Genomic DNA, 25,406 nt, shown 5'->3' with positions numbered 1-25,406 from the left:
TTTTTAACTTAAGACTTCACATGATGTTCACGGTCCTTAGATCCCCCAAAAGTCTTTTCTACTTTTTTAAGCTAAAGCCTGAAAGTTAGGATGTCATTATAACATTACCGCTTTATCAGAGAAAAAATAAGAATTATTTTATTATGTAATTTTGAACAGAATATATAGTGGAGAGTTAAAAGAAAGTTTCATTTTATCCTTAACGTTTTTAGACAAGCTGTTTAATTATAATTTCATTCTTCTGTTGAAGCAAACATATATATACATATGTACCAACCAACATCTTATGGTTTAACATATACAATTTTATATACCAATTTAAAATTGTTTATTAATAAATTACCACAAGAATCTAAGGTTTATCCTAAGGTTTGCATAGGTTTGGTAGCTGTGATTGTCTCTAGATATATATTTTAATAAGACATATCAATTTATCTTATTTCTGTGTTACAAGTAATGCTAATGTAAACCTACAAGTTTACTTCTACTGTAGTTTAATGTAGTAATGTAGAAGTTTACATTAGCATTACAAGCAATGATACTTGCTGTCACTAAGCCTTCCTACCCACCCCCCACCCCAACTATAAATCTCAGAATCTTGAAATTACAAATCTCTAAATTGACCTCTTTGGTCATGGCTTCCAGAAAAATGATGCCGAATATCAAGAGTAAACCTGTTCGAGAAGCTGAAATTGTCTAAAATCTCACAGATAAGTTAATGAAAATGGCTTTTCCTGATGAACAGGCAAGAGGGATGAGTTTTAGAACATCACAGTGGCTTTTGCATGTTCCCGTCAGAGATGCTTTCTAAAAACAACTTAAAAGTTCATTCAGCTGCTTAATCCACAGTTTAAAATTGTTGGATATGCAGCATGAGTGAGAGGCCTGAGTTCCAGCTGGATTCCTTTTCATGGGCACAGCTGCATCCTCGATACGGACCTTAGCTTAGCTTGGGCAGCAGCCAGAAAAAAAAAATGGGTTTTTTTTTAGATGCTCATGTCCCTCTCCAAAAAATCTTCAATTTTAAAATCAAACTTAAACCTGCCGAACTTTCTGAACATCTGGGCCAGATTAGAACTGATGTGTGGTTCCCACTGCAAAATTTATTAGTCTTTATTATAGCTGTAGCGCTGCTTCAGGCCAGCCCACAACCACTGGAAGCCTCCTGGCCCGCTCCTTTAGCCCAAGCAGATAGTTTCGCTGGCGAGTATATGTTTAAGGCACATGCCCACATCCAGCTGATGAGAGCTTTCTAACCTGCTGCTCTAAAAAGGAGTTATACTAACCAGGAGGATAGAGGAAGCCGTGGGTGATATTCTTGTGTGGTAAATAGAAGGAACATTTTTGGCTCTCAGAAGGAGCAACCCTGACATCAGCCCGCAGACAGTCTGGGACAGTGGGAGGAAGAGGCGATGTGTCTCCCTGTTGAAAGAGAGAAAAGAAAAAAACTTACGCCCACAGCTGTGGCTCACCCATCACCTTATATGGTTTGTAACTTCCCTAGAATGTTTTTCATTTAACCTTTTCCTATTTTCTTAGTGAATCAGGTCTACGCAAGCAATGAAAATGGATGCCTTCAGCAATGTTTTCTTCTGTGGTTCCCTTCTGGTTAGGGACACCAGGAGGGCAAATCAAATACACCTTGGAAAGAAATATTTGCAGTAGAAAACCTGAACTGAGAACAGAGAATGATGGGAGCTGCTGCTAGAGACCAAAATCCTTTTCAGGATCTAACTTTAGGTGGTGATATATGTGGTACTTGGAAATAAAAGTTGAAAATAAAATATAAACTTAAGTAATACATATTGATCTAAGGATATTATCCTTCAGCTGGGCAAGAACTTTTAATGAACCTAAGATTAATTCAAAGAAGCTGTACATTGTCTAAATTTACTGCTTTGGGGATTTCAATTAATTTTAGCTATGCATCATTCCTCATGAAATATAAAAATTTAAAAAATAATTTTCTTTGTAACTCCATTTAAAAACTAACACCATAATCTATTCTCTAGTAAGCATCTTATAAATGTGCTGTCTAACCCCAGTATTTAAGATAATATAGTATTAAGTTATTATTATATTTTTATTAGCATATAAGCATGAGTAAGTAGCACTTGGCTATTCATTTATATTTTTTCAGAGATTTGAATTTATATGCCCTCAGCTGCCTACAATGTATATATTTCTTAACAAATTTTATAATTTACAAAAAAGAATATTAAATTATGACACCTTCCATTTACTGCATTACGCTAAAAGCAAAAATTAGCTCTGGCATCTAAAATGTATATGGTAATCATTTTATCAAATCTTCACATTGAACACTTTAAACTTACACAATGTTATAAGCCATTTCTATCTGAATAAAGCTGGGGGAAAATATATAAATAAATATAAAAGCTCAGCTCACAAAGGAAAAGGCAATGTACACTGTGCTCTCTATTCGAAGACTGAGAATACCCTGGTGAGATGTGGAGTATGAAGGAGATGGAGGTAGGGGGAGTCTAGGGAAAGCCCGAGAATGGACCCTCTACCACATCGCAGCAGTGCAGCTGGAAAACACTGCGGTGAAGTTGAGTAGACCTCTCAACTGGATCGAACACTCTTGAAATCCTATTAAAAACATAGTAATGGATAAAGATAAGGAAGGGATGATAAGAAACTTTCAGAAGTGTAAATTAGATAAACAAACTTGTTTACACATGTAACCGCACCTAGTAGACCAGAATACACTTACAACTGAAAGTCTATGGTTGGGGAAAGCAGAAAGAAGCCAGCTTCCACTACAGAACCCCAAGGTAGAGCTTGATGTCTACTAAAGACAGGAGACGAGTATAGGACTGGAAAGAAAATAGGTTGAATGTCTGTAAACAGGATAAACAGGATCTTCACTCAGTGGAGAGGGTGAACCAGAGGGATGATCAGACTAAGGCCACAAGACATCTCAGAGAGCAGGTGCACCATATTGAAGACAATGGAATTAAATAAAAATTTAAGATTCCTCCCAATCTCATTGTCCCCATGTAGCCTGCCAATCTCATACCACTCGTCAGATTATAAGTGTTCCTTTTTAGGAGACAAGCCAGCCTGAAATGAAAACTAGATAATTACACGTGGAAGTCCCTAATACAATGCCTGGTTCTTGTCCTGATCAACCTACAGCAAAGCCTGGTCACTGGCAAGCCCAGCCGATGAGCTCAGTGCCTCACGGTTAAATTATGAGCTGACAGCCAGGACCACCAGACTGCAGCTGTGAAAGTTGGGCTCAAAACAATTAGTTGAGCGAAATGTTTACTGTTTTCTCAAAGTGGCACAGACTTTGGATTGGGGGAAATGGACCAGGATGGCATTAGCCAGGAAATACTAAAAAAGGTTACATGTTTTGTGCTAACTAAAAATTTTGTTTCTTACACACCAAACTCGAACCCCTAAATATAATAAGTGCATCAAGACTAAGAAAGACAGGATATGGACTTCTTTAGAGAGATAAGATTATGCTCTAGAAGGATGGAAGGGAGGTAAGGTCACGTCTTTTCTGAGTCTTGGGCTACCTACCTACTCTATATCCCTACCCTATACATGCACATAAACAGTTCCAGTCTTGCTATCTTTTCAGAATTCCTTAAAGGTTTTTAAGCCAGGGGATAGAAAATCAAGAAAAAAATAAATAGAACTTAGCCACAGGTAAGATCTAAGTGTTCTAACTCTCTGAATTCTTCAAGAGAAGTAAATAATGAGAATAGACAGGAAAGTGAGATGCTTTCATTGCTAGTCTGGCATAGGGATAAAATAAAACCTGAACAGGGAATAAAATTATTTATATTGAAGTCATAGATTCTTTTTACCTGTAGACTAAATGGAAAAGCTAAAAGTTATTTAAGGTTGGATAGTTATGATCCTGCCTTATGGTAGGATAATAAAACTGTATGCATTTTAAATTATTTTTCTGGTCATGTGATGTAACTTTTTTCTGTAGGGAAAAATATCTTTCTTTCTTTTCTTTCTTTCTTTCTTTCTTTCTTTCTTTCTTTCTTTCTTTCTTTCTTTCTTTTCTTTCTTTCTTTCTTTTTTTTGTCTGCACAAGGAATGCAATTTATTTCGGCAGGCCACCTCTGAGTTTCTTATGTTTCATCATTTGCTGCTGAAATATTTAGGACTAAAACAACAATTAAAACATGACTTAATAGCTGTTAGAAGTAATTTTTCTATACCTGGACACAAAATAGCCAGAAAAACCTGTCTTCTCAATTGAACTGATTTGTAATTCTAGAGTGCAAGAGGGAAAAACTGGAAAGACCTCCACTTAAATCAGTAATTTTGGTAATTCTGAAGTTCTGTGATGTAAGGAACTTTGATGGGTGCTCAGTTTAGCATGAGAGATCTCCTGTCAAGGAATGAGAAGTGCTTGGTTGGGAGAAGCAGTTGGAGGGAGCTGCAATTGGGATTTGACTTTATTGTGACACTTGCTGTATTTCATGGTCTGGAACCGAAACTGCAGAATCTTAGAGGTATGTATGTAGTAGGTGGTGGCAGTATCTACATTTTACTTCGTTGTTGTTTTGTTTTTATATCTTATGGTAGGGGGTTATCCGTGTCCCAGAATTCACACTACATCACTGCCATAGTCCTGTGAACAAGGACCTGGACCACAGCAAGACCTCAGGCTCCTGATTCCCAGTTTCTCTATCCCTGGCCATCCTGGTCTCTGGCAAAGGCAGGGGCAGAGTGGGCCAGAGATGCCCAAGGAGAGACTGGGGAAGGAGGCCCCGGGGAGAGAACTGAGAGAGCAGCTGGCAGGACCTTGGTGCTCGGGAAAAGTATTTCTTATAGTTAAACATAAAAGCATGTATAATATACAATATTGTCCCAAGTTTTTAAAAACTCACAAAATGTAATTGGATCATAACTTCATATTGGAGCTAACAAGCTTTAGAAACAAACAAGGCTTTTTAAAAATTCAATGATATAGGACCTTTATACAAATATAAATAAAGACACCCTTGCTGGTGTGGCTTAGTGGATTGAGTGCCAGCCTGCAAGCCAAAGGTTGCTGGTTCAATTCCCAATCAGGGCACCTGGGTTGCAGGCTGGGTCCTGGCTGGGGGCATGCAAGAGGCAATCGATCAGTGTATCTCATGCATATTGGTGTTTCTCTCCAACTCTTTTTCCATCCCTTTCCCTCGCTCTAAAAATAAATAAATAAAATCTTTAAAAAATATATATATATAAATAGAGAGAGAGAAAGGGAGATATTTTTCAATGTGTGTTTAATTTTCTTCTCTGAAAAAGCTTTTGATTTTGGATTAAATTTATAAACTATAGATTCTAAATAATAATCATAATTCTTGCTCTTATTTTTAATTTTTCACCTAGCAACAGAAAAAAAAAAAACAAAAACAGTTCACATCTTCCTACTGAGTTAGCTCGGAAGCAAAACACATGCAGAGTCTGATCAATCTTAATCCAATCTTGATAACCTTGGTTTTCAAGCAGTTGTAGAACCACGATTTCAAATCACAACAATTTTCCCAGAATGCTTCTGAGATAATAGCAACAAGAACAACAACAATAAAAATTAGAAAAACCCACTGAAACCACCGAAAAACAAAAGTTCCATAAAACTTAAAGGCACAAGCCAGTTGGGTCCATGTTCCAAAAAGTGCTTACTTAAAGTCTGATTTTTCAAACACAGAGTTGATTTACAACATTTTTATGTGAATCTCAAAACATCCTTGTATGTAATTTTCTCGAGCCACAACATACTAACAGAGTAATTTCTGAATTAGAAAGCAGAAAATTGCTAGAATTCCATCCTGTCACATGTAAGGAGAAATACACAAGTAGTTCTGTGGACAGGAACTTTTGGTAACAAAGAAGCTAGTTTTAAAACAATAACAAAAAAGAATTGTACAAAACTCCTAGTCTGAGTCCACTTAAAATCTCTCCGCCCTTGGTTTCCGCTAAAACTCATAGAAATTCAGGAATGCGAGACAGCAGGGGAAAGTATTAAAAACATAAACATTCCACATGATCCCTGGTACCTGGACTTTTCAAAATAGAGAACTGAATAGTAAGACTGGCCTTGAATATACGGCCCCTCTCAATAACAAACACAAATAGATATTATTTTAAGGAATGAATAACTTCATATTGTTGTTTGGTTGTATGCTTCATAGTATGATTCACAGCATGTTGAAGAAAATCACAAACAGCTGAACATTGTGCCTATTAAGAAAGTGATGTTTCCATTGTAAGGGAGAACCTTTTCTAGGTTTTTTCGGCTACTCCAATAATTAAATCGACATGAGATGGATTAGTTAGAGAAAATATCCAAATTTAATCACATACTTATGGGGACCCCACATACTAGGGGGACACCCCAAAAACCAGAATTATCTTTTGGAGGTCCTGCCCCTTGTAGTACAGGCTTTCTTTGCCCAGTGAGTGTTCTAGGAACCCTTCTCTATCAGTGGACCAGCTGGCATTGCTGTGAGAGGATGTGTTTGATTTCAGTGAATTTTTTTGAAGACTCTTTCAATGTGTTCGTCCATTTCATGATGGAAGATTCAGGAGCACACCGGCCCACACTGTGCTGAGTGTTCAGCAGTCTTTGACAAAGAACACCATGACTCCCTTGCCCTACTCCCTATTCACTCATTCTTCCCGAGTGACTTTTGTTTGTTTGTTTCCTTGCATGAAAAAAGTCCTCAAAGGGAAACATTTTGCTAGTGTGGAAGGGCTGAAACAAAAACCAGCAAAAGCACTAAAAAGCATCAAAATCAATGAGTTCAAAACTGTTTTGAGCAGTGGAAAAATCTCAATAGGTGTATTGCATCAAATGGAGGGTACTTTAAAGGTGACTGAAGTTTAAACATGTAAGAACAAATACATATTTTTTTATAAGTAAATTCTGGGGGTTTTTAGGTTCAGAGTCAGAAAGGGAAAATGAGGTATAAACAGCATTCGGAGCTAAGGATAAGATGACACCTTGGGGCTTCACAGGGGAGAGAGGTCATTTGTAGGATGGAAAGAACAGATGTTCAGTAATTAGAAGTTTGCCCTGCTCTATAGATAGGTCATAAAAAGTTATTTCTGTTGACAACTCTTATTATGGGCAATGCCCCTAATTTAAGTTCTTTAAGGGAGAGCTAAACATTTCTCATAAGCCTGCAGGGTCTCTATTGCCTTCAGCTCAAAATAATTCACATGCCAAAGTGGTATATCTTGGGGAGGCCTACCCTAAACCCCTTCACCATTAACCATTCATATGAACTCAGGTAACTATAAAATATTTGCCCACATCGGAAATCAACGTTAGTGTTCTTCTACCACTCACCACAATCAAACCATTGTCAGCAGCACAGTTGGCTTTCAGAGCCCACAAAATTCTAACTAGTAGTGGGAAACCATGCTTATTTTCTCAAAAAATCTTGAATTGGAACAAGAGTAAATAAACCAGATACAACCAGTCACTTCCAGTCATAAAAGAACAGTAACAGGTTGAGACTTGTCATCAGAATCTTTGAACCTAAAAATACTAAGCTCTGCTCTATAAAAATAGCCTCCTGATTACTATTGAAAGTACTGCTTTGTCTTTAAGTTTTTAAAAATAGTGGTTGAGATTAATTTATCAATGCGTTCATTCCTTAAACATGTACTGGGCAACTCTGGTGTGCTTGGGATATGTTAAATGAAACCATCTCTGCCCAAAAAGAGTGTTTGGCCCTAGCTGGTGTGGCTCAGCGGATTGAGTGCTGGCCTGCGAACCAAAGGGTCGCTGGTTTGATTCCCAGTCAGGGCATATGCCTGGGTTGCAGGCCAGGTCCCCAGTACGGGGCGTTTGAGAGGCAGTCATACATTGATGTTTCTCTCTCTCTCTTTCTCCCTCCCTCTTCCCTCTAAAAATAAATAAATAAAATCTTTTTTAAAAAGAGTATAATTGAACTAATTTTTGGCAGATTCTGATGTTTAATTTACATTTCTCTAACTGCTAATGAGGTTTAGTTGCTTGGCTCATATCCTTTGCTCCTTTATTAACTAAGATACTTGTCCTTCTCTTGTTTATTGGTAAAAATTTATTAGCTATTCTAGATCCTAATTATTATTATATACCCTCATCTTGTTTCTTATGTACAATGCAAATGATTGTGCCATTGTTAAGTTTGTCTTTTTGCCACACATTAATACAGTCAAATTAATGCATTTTCTCTGTTTTTGTTTTTGGTTTTTTTTTTTTGTTTTGTTTTATATCCTAAGAAATCCTTCTTTATCTCAAGGTTATAAAGCTATGCACAAAGAGAAATAGATTTGCTGTTCAAATTTAGGTCTATAAATCTACCAGCGATTTAATTTTGTATATGGTATAAGGTAGAGGTCTAGTATTTTCTTTCTTATAGTAGCCAAATGTCCCTGTCATTTAGTGAAAATGAGCTTGCTAGATAGTGAAGAAAGAAGAGGATTTAAACAACTGTATTCTCAACCTTAGTCTGGAGAGATCTTTGATATAGCACACCTATGCAAGTAAGTCTAACCTGACCTACTAGAGTACTAGGTCCCTCAGGGAAGAATTGCCTCTTGTTCACACCATGTTCCTTGTGCATACCATAGTACACAGCAGATAGTAAAGCATTTGTTAAATAATCAAATAAACACAAAGGTCTTCATAATCTAGTTACCATCACATTTTAGGTATACCCACCATGGACAGGGTGGAGCAAAAGTAGGTTTACACTTGTGAGTACACAAAATATATTTTATTATTATATTATTATTTATTATTATATTATTTTTCTACATAAACAACTGTAAACCTACTTTTGCTCTACCCTGTACTTAGAATACACCAAATGAAGAGTGTGCCTCTTTACTTCCTGTTGCTTCTCTGTGAAATCTTCCTTTCTACCTGTCTTACCAATTGGCCAATTGGCATGTAATCAGTTTCCCTAGGCACAACACAATGTCTTCTTCTTTTGCACCCACATAGCACCTATAAATACCTGGGGCGTTGTCTTACAAGAAACAGGCCAGTGAGATCCCTTTGGGATCGCTACCAAAAATCAAAGTTCAAGTCTTAGAATGTTAAAGAACTACAAATTTTTTCCAACTTGCTCAGACCAATGGACACAGGAACTTACGGGTTTGGGGACTGTAAACGAGCTCCACATGGGCATCCTGAGAGCCTTCCCAAACCCGCTGATATATTCCCTGTGATAAAGGAGGCAGTGTTCCTTGTTCTTCTGCGTGACCCTGGGCCTCCCGTATGGCAAATTTAGTTTCTCTGTCGCTGTTACTAAAATTAAAAAAACAAAATTAAAATGTTTGTGAAATTAGAAAATGCTTCTAGGCATTATTCCTGCCATTCTCAGATGACCTATTATGTGCCAGGTACTCTGGTAAATATTTTACATATTTAACCTCTTTTCATACTTAACTCTATGCTATAGATGTTACTCTTCCATTCTATAGGTTACAAAACTAAGACTTAGATACACAATTTAGCCAAGCAGTTAACAGCTCATAGGACATATTTGAAGAGATAAAACCTTAAAAACAAAAGTACAAAGTTTATAACAAAGATGATCTACTTTAATCATTGTTCTAGGGAAGATATTAGAATTTTATAATAGCTATATCCTAATATATTTATTTTTATTTATTTGCCAAAATAATCTAAAAATTAATCAATTATTGATAGTTAAAAAAACCTGTGGGATATTTGTGCCATGGAATAACACTCAACAGATTATCAAACAACAAACCTACTAACTGAACTCTTACTGTGTGCTCGGCACTATTTTAAGTGAACACATATATTAACTCATTTCATCTTCATAACAACTCTATAGAGTGGATTTCTCCATGTTATAAATGATGAAACAGGCCTAGTGAGTTTAATAGAAGAATACTTAAAAGGTAATAAGTAATAAAATACTGCTTTAGATCAGGCACTGTTTTAATTCTTTCCATGGATTAATACTTTTAATCTTTATTACATGACGTGTATATCTTTGTTATAGATGAGAAAACTGAGATACAGACAGATTAAATAGTTTGACCCAGGTAACACAGCCAGAAAGCAATAGAAGTAGGACTGAACCCAGGCAGCGTGGTTTATTCACATGTGAGAAAGGGAACATGGGACAGTAGATCACACACGACCATTTCTAGGAGTCTGTTATGTTCTCAAAACTACTGCAGCTGCCCCATGCTTGCTATTGTTGTTGATAGTTCCAGGTTTGTTTGTTTGTTTGTTTGTTTTTCCTCCTTATACTGGCAATAAAATCTTTATGAGCAAAAGTCCCTGTGAGCTTATTTTGAAGAATTCCAAGAAGGCAATATTGTATTTTGTTAGGTCTAACCATCAAGGACTTAACATGCATTCTATTGACTTACTTTCATCTTGAGTGAGATTTAGCATTTGATTCGCCTGTTCTACAGCAATATTCTGCAAGATAATGCGGGACAGGGGAGGAAGTAAGTCAAGGTAATAACACATTTTAAAAGGTGATCAAGATTATTTCTGCAGTAATCACATGAATGTTTCACTATCGAACAAAGAAGCCAGACTAACTTGAGTTTAAATACCAGTTCTGCCACTCACTCAGAAATATAGTACTATTCCTTGTAATATTTTTGTGTGCAAGTTTGAATGACGTAATTGTTAATAGAGCAAAGCATCCTGAAAACAGCTGAAATCAACTACTAAATTTGGATGACCACACCCAAGGCTTCTCAAACTTTACTCTGCATACAGCTCACTAGAGGGCCTTATTAAAATACAGATTATGATTCACTAAGCCTGAGCTCAGTGGGGCCAGAGATCCTCAGTCTCTAGCCAGCCTGCATGTGATGCAGACGCTGATCCTGGGACCACACTTTGAACAGCAAAGCACTCTTGACAGAGAAGAGCTTGGCCTTGCAGTTAGGTAGAACAAGCTTCTGTGACCTGGACAACTTATCTAACTTCTTAGCCCTCGCTGTCTTTAAAATGGGGACTGAAGTGCGTGCTTTGTAATGTTTTATTATTATTATTATTATTATTATTATTATTATTTTTAATGGCAGTTCCATTGAGGTTATCTGCAATGGTATGTAGGAAACTGACACTCTTACTCTGATCTTTGCTCTGTGTTTGCTTTTTATTGAGAAGCTTGACTGGGCTTTTGTCCCTTGAAGCCTCTTTTTTGTTGGTTATGTATGTATGTATGTGGTGTAACGGTATTTTGATGATTAGCGAATGTTAAGACTTTGCTGATTCCTGGCTATAAGGAATAATTCTTATCTGAGAGACCAGGTTTATTTAGCTCTACAACCACATTCGGAACTTGGCTTCAAGTGTCCCTTGACATTAGTTCGAGCTTCATAGACTTCTGATACTGGGCCACAATTCCATTCTGAAATCCCAGCCCCACACATGTACTGTAATCCTCACGAGTAGGTTTGGTCCTTGCATTTTGAACTCCTGTTCTAACTCTCTGCCACTGGGGGGCCCTTCCTCACACTGGAAACTCACCTTACTGAAAGTCTTCTGGGATCTAAAGTTTTACCCCTGAACACAGCAAGTTACCCCACCCACTACAATGAAGCCACCAATGCTGTTTGTCAGCCAGCCTCCAAGCATTGCCTGAAGGAGATTTTTCAGTGTTACCCAAGGAATGCTAGGCTTTTTGCTGAGTAGACTCCACAGCACCTAACCTAGTGACTGTGCCTGACACTAGATCACAATCTCTGCTCATCCCAGCTATTTCTGCTCCACATAGCCATCCACGCCCACCTGATTCCTAAACTGTAAGAGAGACAGTCTATGAGGGAAAACAAAGAGAGCGCCAAGATTCTGTTGATTTGAATGGTCACGGACAGTTAGCTCATAAAAGAATTAACAATTTCCAAATAATGCTTTCCTGTTTACAAAGCAAATTCAAATACTTAATCTTATGACATATCTTTCATTTCCAGATGAACCCATGAATATTTACTTAGTAAATATCAAGGCAAGAACACAAAACTGGTTGTAAGCTACCTTGGACATAGATTGGCTTGCCCTGTACATTCTTGTAGTTACCTAAGTTATTACTCACGTTTTGTAGCTCAGGGCACAAGCAACCTAGAGTATCTGTGGGCAATGGATTAGTAAAGCCACAAACAGAAAGCTTGGACGCTTCCTCTGCATGGGATGGCTCATAAAAAGGCACCTTCAGAAGATGGTTTAAACTACCATGGGTACCATTGTTCGGTGCTGGTTGAATGTGTAGAAGATCTGTTTTAAAAAATAAGTTCAAAGTAGATTTAAATTGGAAGGCAACAACATCTGAATAGGAGATGGGAGAAAACAAACACCCACTGTTCACTTCCTTTAATAAATTCTGCTGTGATGCAGTCGCCAACTGCATATGCCTTTCGGTTTACTGACTTTCTTCCCTAAGAGTTTCCATCACTTGGTCTTTCTAGACAATGGGACTAGTTGTCATGGGTGGGCTGCAGGGACTCGCGGGCACTTTCAGGAACTGTTTCCGTTTCTCCATAGAACCGCGTCATCACTACAATGATCACTTTGTTTCTTAAGCGTATGATGACTTTCTAGCACAAAAAGCTATACTTCTGGTAAAACAAGTTTTACAAAATTAAATAATCTTACCTCTAGTATATTTACTTAATAATGTGAAAATTCTCTAAGGACGTACTTTTTAAAAATTATACTAGTGAATTTTGCTTAATATTAGGAGGACTTTCTCTAAGTTTTTCCTATAAAAGCAAAATACACAAATATTTTTCCAAAGATAGCCTTGTAAGTGGCTCTTGCTGAGTACGGCCAATCAAGAACTGGAATCCTACCTGCTTCCTTCTAAGCCTTCTCACAAGGGGCCAGCAGCCCTGACCATAAACTCAGCTTAGGAACCAAAAATTTTAATTGTTAAGGCAACAACACATTATTTGTAAAAGATACATTTTGGTTTCTAAATCATATTTAATTACTATAGGCCAAGGCAAGTTTAAAAGTGGCAACTGTGATCATATTTATGTATGAATTCCTACAGCTAACTTACTCGCTGCCTTGCTTCCATAAATAATTTTTTAATACAATGGTCTCAGATGAGCATGTAAGCAGAAAGGTGGGTTACATTCCCTAAAACTCTAATTATTTAAGGTATATACTATCGAGAGTAATAACAAGTGTCTATCCAAAAAAGACTTTCTTACCATCCTTTTATGCCGGAAGCTCGCTCTCTGTAATTACAAGAGAATACTTGCATTTCCAGGTATATTATACCTACTTTGAAAATTTGCAAGTGTAATTTTATTTATCTAAGTTTTATTAAGTTAAATTTTCATATAGTATCTAAATAATAGAAAAGCTGGTCTCCTGAGATCTAATGTTTAGCATTACTAGAAAATCAAAAACAAATTCACTCTCATAAATAAATAATTCTGAATAATAAATAATTCTTCCTCATCTTTTTTACCTTCTGTCTTAGTGTAGAGCCTCTACCTCTGGAATTCAATTTAGCACAAATTTCAAAATATATTAAATTATATTCACAATTTGCTGTTGAATATACTTACCACACATTAGGTTATAGACTTCAATATTGTCAAATGGCTCAACTTCAGTCTTCTCTTTAAAACTGGGTCCATGTGCCAAAAAGATAGCCTAGTGGCAATAATCCTACTATTACTAAATGCCATCTAAACTCAAAAACAGATATTGGAAATGACACAGCTTTCTTTCAGTAACAGCTCTCCTATTTGCATTTAGGTCTCAGTAAGGATTTCTTTTCAGATTTGAAAGGGACTTTTATATATTTTCACTTGTGATGCTGTACCAATTCCAGTCAAATTTAATCCATACCATGTTTACTTTTTCTAAATATACCTGCTTCTGCAGCACCTCATATGTTGACAGACTAGGAGAATACAAGCAACATTGGACAACCAACGTTGGCACAATTCTACAACATCTGGACAATATAAATTAGAAATTCATCATATACCATTGTATATTTTTTCGTATTCTTTCCTATCATTGCTCAGATATGTTAATACTTGCTGAAAATATTGAAGTTACTGAGCATTAAAATTTTGGCACAACTTGTACTAACCCACTGATTTCTCAAATATCTATCCTTTTTATTTTTTAGGATAGAAAGATCTAAATGTTTTTATTTCTATTAATTAATGTCAACTTAATTATATTGTTTATAACAGATCTAATTGTTTTAGATCGCAAATAACTAGTAGAAAAGTATCAAACATAAATGAACAATTCTTTTCTGGTCACAGGAATTTTATATATATATATGTATATATATACATATATATAAAAAAAATATATATATATATATAATCTCCCAAGATAATCAGCAAAGAATTGGAAGCATAGATTTTTCTTGTAGTAATTAACGTATTTATCAGATAGTATCTTAATTAATAGAAAACCTATCTCCAGTGATTTTAAAAATATTTACCAAGACATACAATTCATCACAATAATGTTGAGAGGCAGTATATTCATAAAAAGCTTAACACATTTTTCTCTATTTAGAAAGGAGTATGTGTGTGCGCACTGTGTATGCGATGTGATGTGGTGTGTGTGTATTTTAAATGGAACTAGATAAGACAGACAGGTTTACAAACATCATAAAGTTTTACCTGTGGGGGAATATTGGCTACATTTACTCATGGACTTCTCCAAATAGTTTCTTCCCTGGACTTCTGGAACATCACATGTTCCTGGTTTTCTTTCTTTCTCATTGGCTCTATCTTAACTCTTTTCCTCCCAACCTCTTCAACTAAAAGCTCTGAGGGTCCTCCTCTCTACCTACACTTAATCTCTGAGGATCTATCTAGTTACATATCTTTTACATAATTTATATACCTAAAATTCAGTTTTTCTTCTCTGGATAGACTCTTCTCTTTAATTGCCTATAGAATATCCCTATTTCTATTGAATACTCTGAACTTAACATGTCCCACGGAACTCTCACTTCTTCCTCTCTGACTAGCTGTAGCCACAGCCTAACAGCCTTTCCATAGTCTATGGAGGCTCTCACACCCCGTTCCCGCCTTTGCACTGGCTGTTTCCTCTGCCTGGGACACTTGTCCCCTGATTATCTGAAAGCTTGTTTCACCTTCTTAAAGTCTCTGCTCAAATATCAGGTCAATAAATCCTATCCTCTCCACCTTATTTAAAGCTTCATACTGACCTCATGACACCTTGAAACACCCGAATTTTCACCCTACTCCACTTAACCTTTTCTTTATATCCAAAGCACTCATCCACTAACATATCAAATAATATATTTATTTATTATGCCAATTGTCTATACCTTCCTGTTAGAAAGAAAACTTCGTGAGAGCAGGGATCTTTATGTTTTGTTTGCAGATATAGTCAGGAGTCCTGAATATTGTCTATTAGGAAGTAGGTGCTCAATAAATATTTGTTTAAAAAAAAAAAGCAGTAAGTTACCTCCATGGCCTTAAATTTATTGTCAAAACCATGGTTACCTCCTCCACAGTTTGAACTTGATTTACTCCTATAAAGAAATAATATTATTACATTCTGATTAAACTGTTAATATGAGATCTTATTGCAAAATGAGCTTTAGTGGACTTTTATGTCCTAATGTAGCTTCTGCTTTTAGATAAGTAAATTTTTCTGTCAACAACAGCATAAATACAGTTATTTTCATGCTCAAATTCACAAGACCAGAGAAATAAACAGAATGGTAGAAGAGAAGGAAGGAGAATTCTGGGTCTACAAAGAGAAGTCAAATGCCTCTGACTGTTAGACACTAATGAAAGGATAATAACAAAGGCGTAGATTAAAAAGAAAGAATTTGTCTTCATGTTTACCTGTACATTTACATGTTAATGCTTGTTTTAGTACAATAGTTTTATTAATATGCCACTTTGCTTTAGAAATAATTTTTTTTGAGCTGGAAAAAATATTGATTTCTATATTATAGCAGAGATGTCTAGGAAAATAATATGGAAGTATAAATAAAAATACTTAAGGCATGTTCGTTATAACACTTGAAAAGGACAAGCCAGCATATTCTGTAAATTCAGAGTTTATTTTTAACTTTTGGGATTTTCTTCTATAGAATGCTCTATAGCTCTGCTCTATAAGTTGAATGATTTTTCATATTTAATTAATTTGTTTTTCGCCTACTTTTGATATTTCAGTCTTTGAATTGAACAGTATCAATAATTTTATATGTAGTTGGTTTTTGTACTGAAAACAAAGTTGCCATCAATGAATCTCTATTTTTTTTTAAAGCAACAATATTATACTGGTTCAAATATATTTCTAAATTTGGGGGGAAGGGAGACTATTTCTAAGTATTCTAAAGGTTGACTTTAAAACATTTCTCTCATTTGCCCCTCCACTTCTCACATCCCATTCTCCAAGGCAAACATACACATACACACTATCTCTATTTCTTTTAGAATTTTAGGCTCAACTGAGAGCAGGACTTTAATTTGGTCTTTAAAAAATCAGCTTTTAAAAAAATCATAAGTAACTCTCACTTAGCTTAAATAAAAATAAATCATAAGATTAAAAAAAGTCACAACATTGATCAGGCCACACTAAACTCTATCCAATAGAGAAAAGAAAAGAGGCTAAGTACCACCAGGAATGGAGAAGCAAGAGGGGCCCTATTGATAGGGGGTTCGCATTTGATTACCCTGAAGTGCCCAGTCATGCCCTTATCTTAGTTACTTTCAATAAAATGTTGGCATAAGGTAAAAGTTGTTTAAAAACTATTCTTATCCTTATTGCATAGATATTTGGTTCCCCAACATTACAGGAACTATCTAATTAAGGATAATTAAAATACTGTTTGACAAAGCTCTACTTCCTATTGCAAGTGAAAACTTTAGAAACTTGCTCTTCCAACCATTCTGCTTATGTTTCCAACTATTAATTTGGCTCTGGAAATTACATATGGAAAAATGGAAGCTGTCGTTTGGAAAAGATGAGTTAATTTTATCTGTCATAATTTAGCTCAACTTCCAAGTGCTATATGAAATCTTTTGGACCAATTTTTTTTTTTAATGTTCTTCATGTCTAATTAATAAAGTCGAACTCAGGGCCAGGTTTCTCTGCCACTGCTGGGCACTGACACAAATGACAGATGAACAAGACTTCTTCCCAGATACTCACTCGGTTGCCAACTGCTATCTTTCTCTGTAGCATCTTCCACCCTTTCCCTTGCTTTGCTCTTCCACTGCCACCATTCTAAGCTAGATCCTCGTTACCTCTGATCTGAACTAATTTCCTAATGCGTTATCTGACTCAGAACTTCAGAAACATCCTATAAAATACACATACACACTCATATACACGCTCCCCTAATCCTATTTGCCACTATTTATCACTGCTGGAAATGGAATTTGTTTTTTAATGAATACAAATGTGGAACAGAATATGATGAACCAGTACGATCCTGAAAAATATGAGTTGTGAGTTCACTATAATTCCTTTCCTGGTAGTGTGCTACCTAACTAGTCTCACCATGATCTGCCCACCGCCCCACAACCCCTTGGGGCTGTTGTAACCCTGAAGAATGGAACCTACTTGTCTTCCTAACTGGCCTCCCTGCCTCTCACTTGACCTTCCTCCTCCACGTGGCAGCTGGAGTGAGCTCTCTGAAATGCAAATCCCATTATATTCACCTCCAGCCTCCTTATATTTACCAGTGGTCTCTTATTTTACTCTGGATCAAAGTCACAGTCCCTAGTCTTGACAGAGAAGGTCTTTCATGCAGAAGGCAGCTTCATTCGCCCAGTGCCCTAGTGATACAGGATGACTTGGCAATTGCTGGAATCCAGTTATTCTGCCTGGAAACCTGACTCTTTCTTTCTGCCATTTCTTGCCCCAAGGCTGCTCCTGGCTTTCAAAAGGTGACCCACTGCTCTGGGAGGAGCATTTAGAGAAAAGCAGCACCTCTGAGATGATACAACCTGGCAGAGCTGAAGGCCTGGCAAGCAGATGGGTGCCTCGCAGCAAAGAAAAATACTTCCTTTTCTCCTGCAAATGCAGTGAGGTCAGGGCTTGGGGAGCTGGGAGAGGGTTACCTTTCTGCTCCCTCACCTGCTTTGCTGAGTGCCCTTTGCAAGGCACTAACTGCGTAGCTGCACAGGGCAGATCTGCTGTGTGTGGCAGCAGTTAGCCTAACTCATCCTGAGTCTTCAAAACAGAGCAGGCACCGTGCATACCAGAAAGCATTCCTTCTCTGACACACCTGAGCCTTGTGCTTGATCCTAGTGGGCAATCATTACATCTGATTACAGCTGTTGTCTCCCTCCCCACCTGCGCCAAGATCTTTAAGGTGGGAATTGTGTCTATTTCCCTTTCTTAGAAAGGAGCTTGACATGTATTTGTCAGCTTCTAATAAGCTTATTGCCAATAAAATTTAAGGTTGTTATTCATGTTTATCTGAAAGGGCTCTTTAACAGCACTTCAGCTACAGTGTTAAAAGTGATTGGGTTTCCCCAAAATAATAAAATCTAACACATTTGGAGCAAAATAAGGATGACGATGAAAGAAGAAGAAAATAGATTATGCTAAAATGATGAAATTTGAAATAATTTTTAAGTGGGAATCTAATGTAGCTATTAAATATTGAATACTATAACTAAAGACAGCATGCTTTAACTTAGAAAATAAGTAGCCTGAGACTCAGGTGTTAAGCTTTGAACATACAGTGACCCAAGGACTTCTTCAGGTGAGACTCCTCTGTTGTTCTGTTTGGGGCTGTACTCAACCATTCCTATGATGTGAGCTAGTTTACTTTGCATGCGAATAGTACGAGTATAATAAAACCAGGGTCATCTTGCATTACAGATTAGAAAAATGAAGACTTGGGACATTAATTAGTTCTATTTCTCACAGCAAGCTAGGTGCAGAGACAGGTCTTGAACTCTGGCGGCTTTTTTTTTCCTTTAACATCTCACTGCTAGCTATTAAACTTACAACGTTCATAATTTGAGATTGTGTATTAATGCATACGACCCAGAGCTAATCTGGTGGCTGGACTCTCCTATATAACCCATAGGTCAGGCTGTGGGATGGATGGGCACTTTCTCATTTGTACCAGTGGCCTCCTAACTTCTTTGGTCTCAAACTGCTAACAATAATTAGTTGGAGAACTTACCCACATTTGGACATATATTTATTTATATGGTACGTACATATACTACCAACAATCCTATTTGTTTAACATTAGTAAAGCGTAATTTTTTTCACGTATTTTAATCTTCCTTTCGAGGACACTTTTCTGAGCCACCGTACACCCCAATGATGCGCACAAAGGCTATGAAACCCCAGTCTCAAGAAGAGAGGCCAGTGCCATCTAGTGACCAGATGTGAAACTGCATACTCTGTGGCCAGGCAATGTACCTGCTTGGCTTTCCTAGTACCTTGTAAATTAGGCGTGGCCAAGTCTCCAGTTCCTCATCCTGCACACACTTATATTAGAGCCCAGCTCCTTTGTCTACCTTCATCTCCTCTTTCTTTGTTAAACATACCTTTCAGACACTTATTCTTACTGTCTTAGGTATTTCCCTGGCTTTATGTAGCTTAGAAATAAGATAGGCCAGAAAATACAATGCGATCTTCATTCTATTTACATCCACTTATGCACATGGGAAAAACACTGGAATAACATTTTAAAATAGGAAATATTAAACTACCAGAAAAATGTGTATTTATTTGTTTACTGGCTGATGATCAGCCTTCTCCATTTGAGAAGGAGGGCAGGAATCATTTCTGTATCTCAAATGGCTGGAACAGGGTCTGACACACAGCAAGCATCAAGAAAGTCTTGTTAAATCAATGGACTAATTGGTCTTTTGGGGATGCAGTGATTCAGAATAATTTTTATTTTCCTTACACACTATTATTTTGCAAAGGCTCCATGATCACCATGAATTACAACTATAATTAGGAAAAAAAAATGTGACAACCAATTGGTTGGCTTGGCCTTACAGCCACAAATGTAATGTGCTCTTTTGTAAAAACCACAAAGATGACAAAGATCCTAAAGAGCCAGCCTGGAAGACAACTGATATCATTTGCATATCCTGTCTGCCACCTAAAGGAGACCACAGTGGTTTGGGTAAGAATGTGCTGGAACTAACGGCCTCTGGAAGAGTCAATGGAGCATCTCAGCTTTTTGCCTTACTCTCAGCTATATCATGAAGCGTAGAAAGCTAAAACCAGCAATCTAATAACACTCGTTTCAAATACAGACGTGCTGGATAGCTTATAAAAAGTCAAGAAAATAACATGCTCATAAAAACTTATGTGATCATAATAGCAGGGTAAGGTCAAATAAATTTATAATGAAAGATGGTTGCTAAAAGTATTATAAGTATAAAGACACACAAACCTCACAGCCAGCCACTCTCGATCCATCAGAAGATGAGCTTTGTCAATTCTGACATTTTTGGCAAAGTGTAGTCGTTTTGGCAAATCAGGAGTCAAATAAGGTGTGAAATGCTGATCAGGTTTTCGGCACTGAAAAACAAATGAATTATTCTTTTTCAATTTTCTTTTTCAATTGCAGCTTACATTGGATATCACTTAGTATTAGTTTCAAATGTATTGCCTAGTGGTTAGACAATCATATACTTACAAAGTGATCCCCTGATATTTAAAGTACCTTCCTGGCACCATACATGTTATTACAATATTGACTGCATTCCCTATGCTGTCCTCTGTGTCCCCATACTATCTTGCAACTACTAATTTGTAATTCTTAATCCCTCCACCTTTTGTCACACAGTCCTCCCCCAACACCTGCTCCCCTCTGGCAATTATCAGTCTGTCCTCTGTACCTAGGAGTCTGTTTCTATTTTGCTTGTTTATTTTGTTTTTTTAAATTCCACATATAAGCAAAATCATATGGTATTTGTTTTTCTCTGACTTATTTTACTTAGCATAATACCCTCTAGGGTCATCCATGCTGTCATAAATGGTTAAAATTTCATTCCTTTTTATGGTTGAGTGATATATTACATAGCTCACTACTTTTTTTTTTTTTTTTATCTATTTTTCTATTGACAGGCACTTGAGTTGCTTCCAAATCTTGCATATTGTAAATAACACTGCAATGAACATAGGGGTGTATATATTCTTTCATTTTTGTGTTTTAGATTTCTTCACATATATACCCAGAAGTGAAATTGCTGGGTCATGAGGCAGTTCTATTTTTAATTTTTTAAGGAACTTTCATACTGTTGTCCATAGCGTTTGCACCAATCTGCATTCCTACAAAGTATGAGAGTTCCCTTTTCTCCTCCTTCTCACAAGCACTTGTTTGTTGCAGATAAATTATTTCTTTATGACATATAAACTGTGAAAGCTAATTCAACAATTTTGCGGCAGCGGGGAGCAGGGGAAGGTGGTGGTGGGAAAATGGAGACAAATGTATTTGAACATAATAAAAAATATATATACAATAAAATAAAAAAATAAAAATTTTGCTTCCTAAGACATTTTGTGAGGCACTTTTTAAAAATAAGAAGATTGAAGTTCAGCTAATACAACAGGAATATTAAACCTATTACCAACATGGTCTCATTCCCTTACTATGTTATTTTTATTATTGCAGCAATATTTAGGTTGTAATTGAAAATATGATGTAAATTATATTGTTTAATGTTCTAAGTTTTTATTCCTGTATGTGTGTGTGTGTGTATGTATCTTTTTACCCATCATAAATTTCCCTTCCTGTTTTCCTTTTTTGAGATAGAATAGATATAAATCTAGATTTAGAATGGTACTTTTTAGTCTAAATTATATGTGAAAAGTATATACTATGCATTAGCAGAATGAGTAAAAATTTTAAAAATCACTTTACCTGTACCAAAAAAATCCCTTCACAATTGGCTCAATTTACACTTTAAATAACCCTATATTTACTTAATTTCAAATCAAGCCAGTAGTTTTTGAAATTTACTACAGTCTCCCTATTTGTTATATATTCATAGATTTCCCATCAATTGGAGAGAAATATTGTTTCTTTAAGTATTACTGCTATGCCTAAATGGCGTATTTTAAAAATCTGTAAAAACAAAAATCAAGCTGGTATCTATTCATGTAAAAAAAAAAATGAGGAAATGAGAAATTAGACTATGAAGGAACTTGTTTTCCCACGTTATCTTTTTGGGAAGAGAAAAAGAATATAAATAAGAATATGGGTATGAATGAAAGGGGAGTTCTATGGAAAGTAATCTCACAGGGTGATCTGACCATAAATTCCTAACTGGGCAGCTCTTGGTGGGTAGTCACTCCCAAGGCCTATAACTTCTTTAGTGCAAGGTGTTTGAAGCAAGATCTGTCTATTGTTCTTGTGCATCCATGTTAACACACCTTTCAAATAAACAAAACCACCCTCAAGAGAGCCCTGTAACTTTGTTAATTATCCTGTAATCCAGTCCCTGCCTTGCTTTCCTCCCACCCTCATGTAATCTTCCCTGCTTCCCTTCTTAATTTCAAATTCATGACAGAAACTGCCAACACTGTTATTCTCTGAAGCATTTGAGATTTTGCTTTTTGGCAATTCTCAGTTTTAGCTCAAATAAACTCATACACATTCTCTACAGGTTTGGACATTTCTTATGTAGACATGGGGAAATAATTTTTTTCTACTTCCTTATTGTCTCAATTATGTTAAGCCTCAATAATCTCAAATATTTCAAGTCTGTGTCACTATTAAAGAAATATAAAGTAGAAAGTAAGAAAATAATGTATGTTATAGAACAAAACGAGGAAGAGAAAAATATTATTGCACAGATATTTCTGCCTGTTTTTTTCTTCCTTAGTTTGCTGTCTTTTCTAGGCTTATTTTTCTACTATTTTATTATTTATTATATCATTACTTCCTTCTTAAGCCAATAGCATTTGACAAGTCATACTTTCCTAGTGGGAAGAGAATGTAGACAGAGTGAATCCAGAGGAAATTTGAGGTAGACTGCTAACCCCTGAAAAAGTACATGATTGCTTTTTGTGCTTGACAATTTGATATGAAGACATTAGAGTTGAGATTAAATTTTGGTTATTTTATCCAAAGAAAAAAGTTGATACTATTGTCTGTCATGCAGCCAGAATGTTGTGGAACTTACTTGAGTTGCCAGTGTGTATTTGATTATATTTGTGCAATACAAGCTCAATATAGGCGCAAGAAAGCAGTACTAGGAATGTTGAACTACTACAGGAAATATTTTCCCAGGGATAGTGGACTACTTTGTGTAATAGTAGTCCATTTTGAGGGCCTCTGCTTCAGGTCTAGTCCATATTTCTGATGCCATGTAATTGATTTCCAAACTCTATGGCACGCAATCCCCTGTACCAGTGGGATTATTTTAGTTTCTTCCCTTCCTCACGTCACCAACAGGACTTCAGCTATATAGATCATGAGGTAAGTGATAAAAGGGAGACTAGTGCATGAATTTAGAGAATCCACAAATTGAAAAAATCCCAACTACCCATCCAATCAGTAAGAACACAGTGCATGTATACCCATCACAAGTAGGGGGTGAGAATAGTCTATCATGCTTACTCGAGATCAGATTATTAGAAGGTGTAAAGGAAAAAAGAACTATTTAACGCTCTAAAAGATTTCTGCTCTCGTGGTCATTCCTACTTCAAACTTGCAATGTGTCCAAGATTATAGTCATTGTATTCTTCACTAAGTGTATCCTTAATCATTCACATTTCATCTTAACAGTTTTTACTATAATTGTGCATCACCTCTACTCTTAAAAAATCTGGCCCCATCCCATGCAATAGTAAACTTGTGAATAGAGTAGCTGGACTATATCGATATGGTAGATATATATTTATGAATATGCTTTAAATACAGAACTATTAAAACTATCACACGAGATTAGCTTCAGGTCTTTCCAGGTGTAGTGAACTCCACCCTGAAAAATTCAGACTGCTTTGAGCTCTACTGGAATTGGCCCTGCTCATTTTCTCATAATCCAAGATGTGGGAAGAACCAACAAAAGGTAGTTGAATTATACTTGGAAGGGAAAGAGATGGTTTTCTGAGCTATAAAAAAAAGATCTCTAAGACTCTGTGATTCACTATGTTCTGATATTAAGTCACACACAGAGACAGTATGAAAGGCGATGCTGCCTGAAGCTCACTAGCATGGCCCCTTCGAATGAAACGTCAGCCCATTCAATGGCAACTGGGAGGCAGTGCCACTGTCAACCCCAAACTGATTTCCTGTGGCGGTATCAACTCCAAAATGGAAACAACGAAGATAAAAATGACTGATGTGCAAATAAAACAATGTTGACAGAGGTTTAGAAAATGAATTACAAGTGGCTTGTATGCAGAAATATAGAATATAAATTTCTTGAGACCCAGGCTAAGGATATCACATTAACTTAAAGAGATGTGTTAGGAGACTGTATACTTACACTGAGGTTCCTAACAATTTCTTCAGAATTAACTGTTTCAAAAGAAAAAAATATAAATCACATTACAATTGATACTTGACAACGGCAAAAACTGTGAGCAACTCAGATGAATTTGACATGTACATTAATGGTTATGATCTGGTACAATTAAATAGAAAATTGTTACAAGCCAAGAAGTATTTTAGCATTTAAAAATGGAGGAGAATATATTTTAACCTAACAATATTAGGTATTACCATAGTTTTTATAGGCTGACTGAACTTAAATATGGGAATTTCTCATTTGCTTCTTCTGTCCTTCCCAAGAAATCAGAATAGGGGGCCTGGTAATCCCTACATCTTCCTAACAGGGGGCTATGGTTATTTACTCTCAGTTTTACCTTTTTCTCCTTTTTTTTTCCTATATGGATGCCTTTATACTTACAGCTGTAAAATTCATCAGGTATATTACGAGCCCTGATACGTGGGGCAGGCCCTTGAAACATGTAGAAGTTTATTTTGGGAAAGTAATCAGTCATATATTCCACCTGGTCACAGTAAGTCTGAGCCATTCCTGAAATTAAAAAAAAAAAAAAATACACATACACACACACACACACACACACATTATTCACTGAAAGTATATGGATGTTAACAATTGGTTGTCTTCAATCCTGTCAAATAGGACACGTTTTATGTTATAGATTACAAACCAAGTTTTACTGAGAACCCCTACAATTACCCTATTATTTTATTCTGAATTTACCCTGAAAATCCTGGCAGTGGAAGAGAAGGGTCATGTTTATAAGAGAACACTTGATAGAAACTATCAATGGACCATTTGTTTGATGTGGATCAATTAAAGTAATTTTGAAGAAAATCCTCTGTAGGAAGTGAATTAGATTTTATAATATCTGATTGGTAACTAAGGTAACATGATATATTTTTACTTTACGTAAGTGTACTATTTAAATTTATATAAGCAGCATG

At 36.3% G+C, this 25,406-nt stretch overlaps 1 protein-coding gene across 1 annotated transcript in view; it reads right to left on the bottom strand.

Annotated features, from left to right (window-relative positions):
• ENPP3 (ectonucleotide pyrophosphatase/phosphodiesterase 3) overlaps window positions 1–25,406 on the bottom strand; it is an 84,068-nt gene that overhangs the window by 9,286 nt on the left and 49,376 nt on the right. The window contains exons 13-21 of the mRNA XM_054569975.1: window positions 24,862–24,990; window positions 24,439–24,470; window positions 20,394–20,521; window positions 15,464–15,530; window positions 13,561–13,648; window positions 12,078–12,256; window positions 10,393–10,444; window positions 9,135–9,289; window positions 1,287–1,422 (exon numbers count right to left, since the gene is read on the bottom strand). Of these exons, the coding sequence (XP_054425950.1) occupies window positions 1,287–1,422; window positions 9,135–9,289; window positions 10,393–10,444; window positions 12,078–12,256; window positions 13,561–13,648; window positions 15,464–15,530; window positions 20,394–20,521; window positions 24,439–24,470; window positions 24,862–24,990 (966 nt within the window). The remainder of the gene's footprint in view (window positions 1–1,286; window positions 1,423–9,134; window positions 9,290–10,392; window positions 10,445–12,077; window positions 12,257–13,560; window positions 13,649–15,463; window positions 15,531–20,393; window positions 20,522–24,438; window positions 24,471–24,861; window positions 24,991–25,406) is intronic.

The sequence above is a fragment of the Pteronotus mesoamericanus genome, unplaced genomic scaffold, assembly GCF_021234165.1.
Source record: "Pteronotus mesoamericanus isolate MK-2021 breed Mesoamerican mustached bat unplaced genomic scaffold, CSHL_Meso_final contig_20, whole genome shotgun sequence".
Classification (NCBI taxonomy): Eukaryota; Metazoa; Chordata; class Mammalia; order Chiroptera; family Mormoopidae; genus Pteronotus; species Pteronotus mesoamericanus.
The sequence above is the reverse complement of the archived record's forward strand: the minus strand, read 5'-3'. Positions and strand labels throughout refer to the sequence as shown.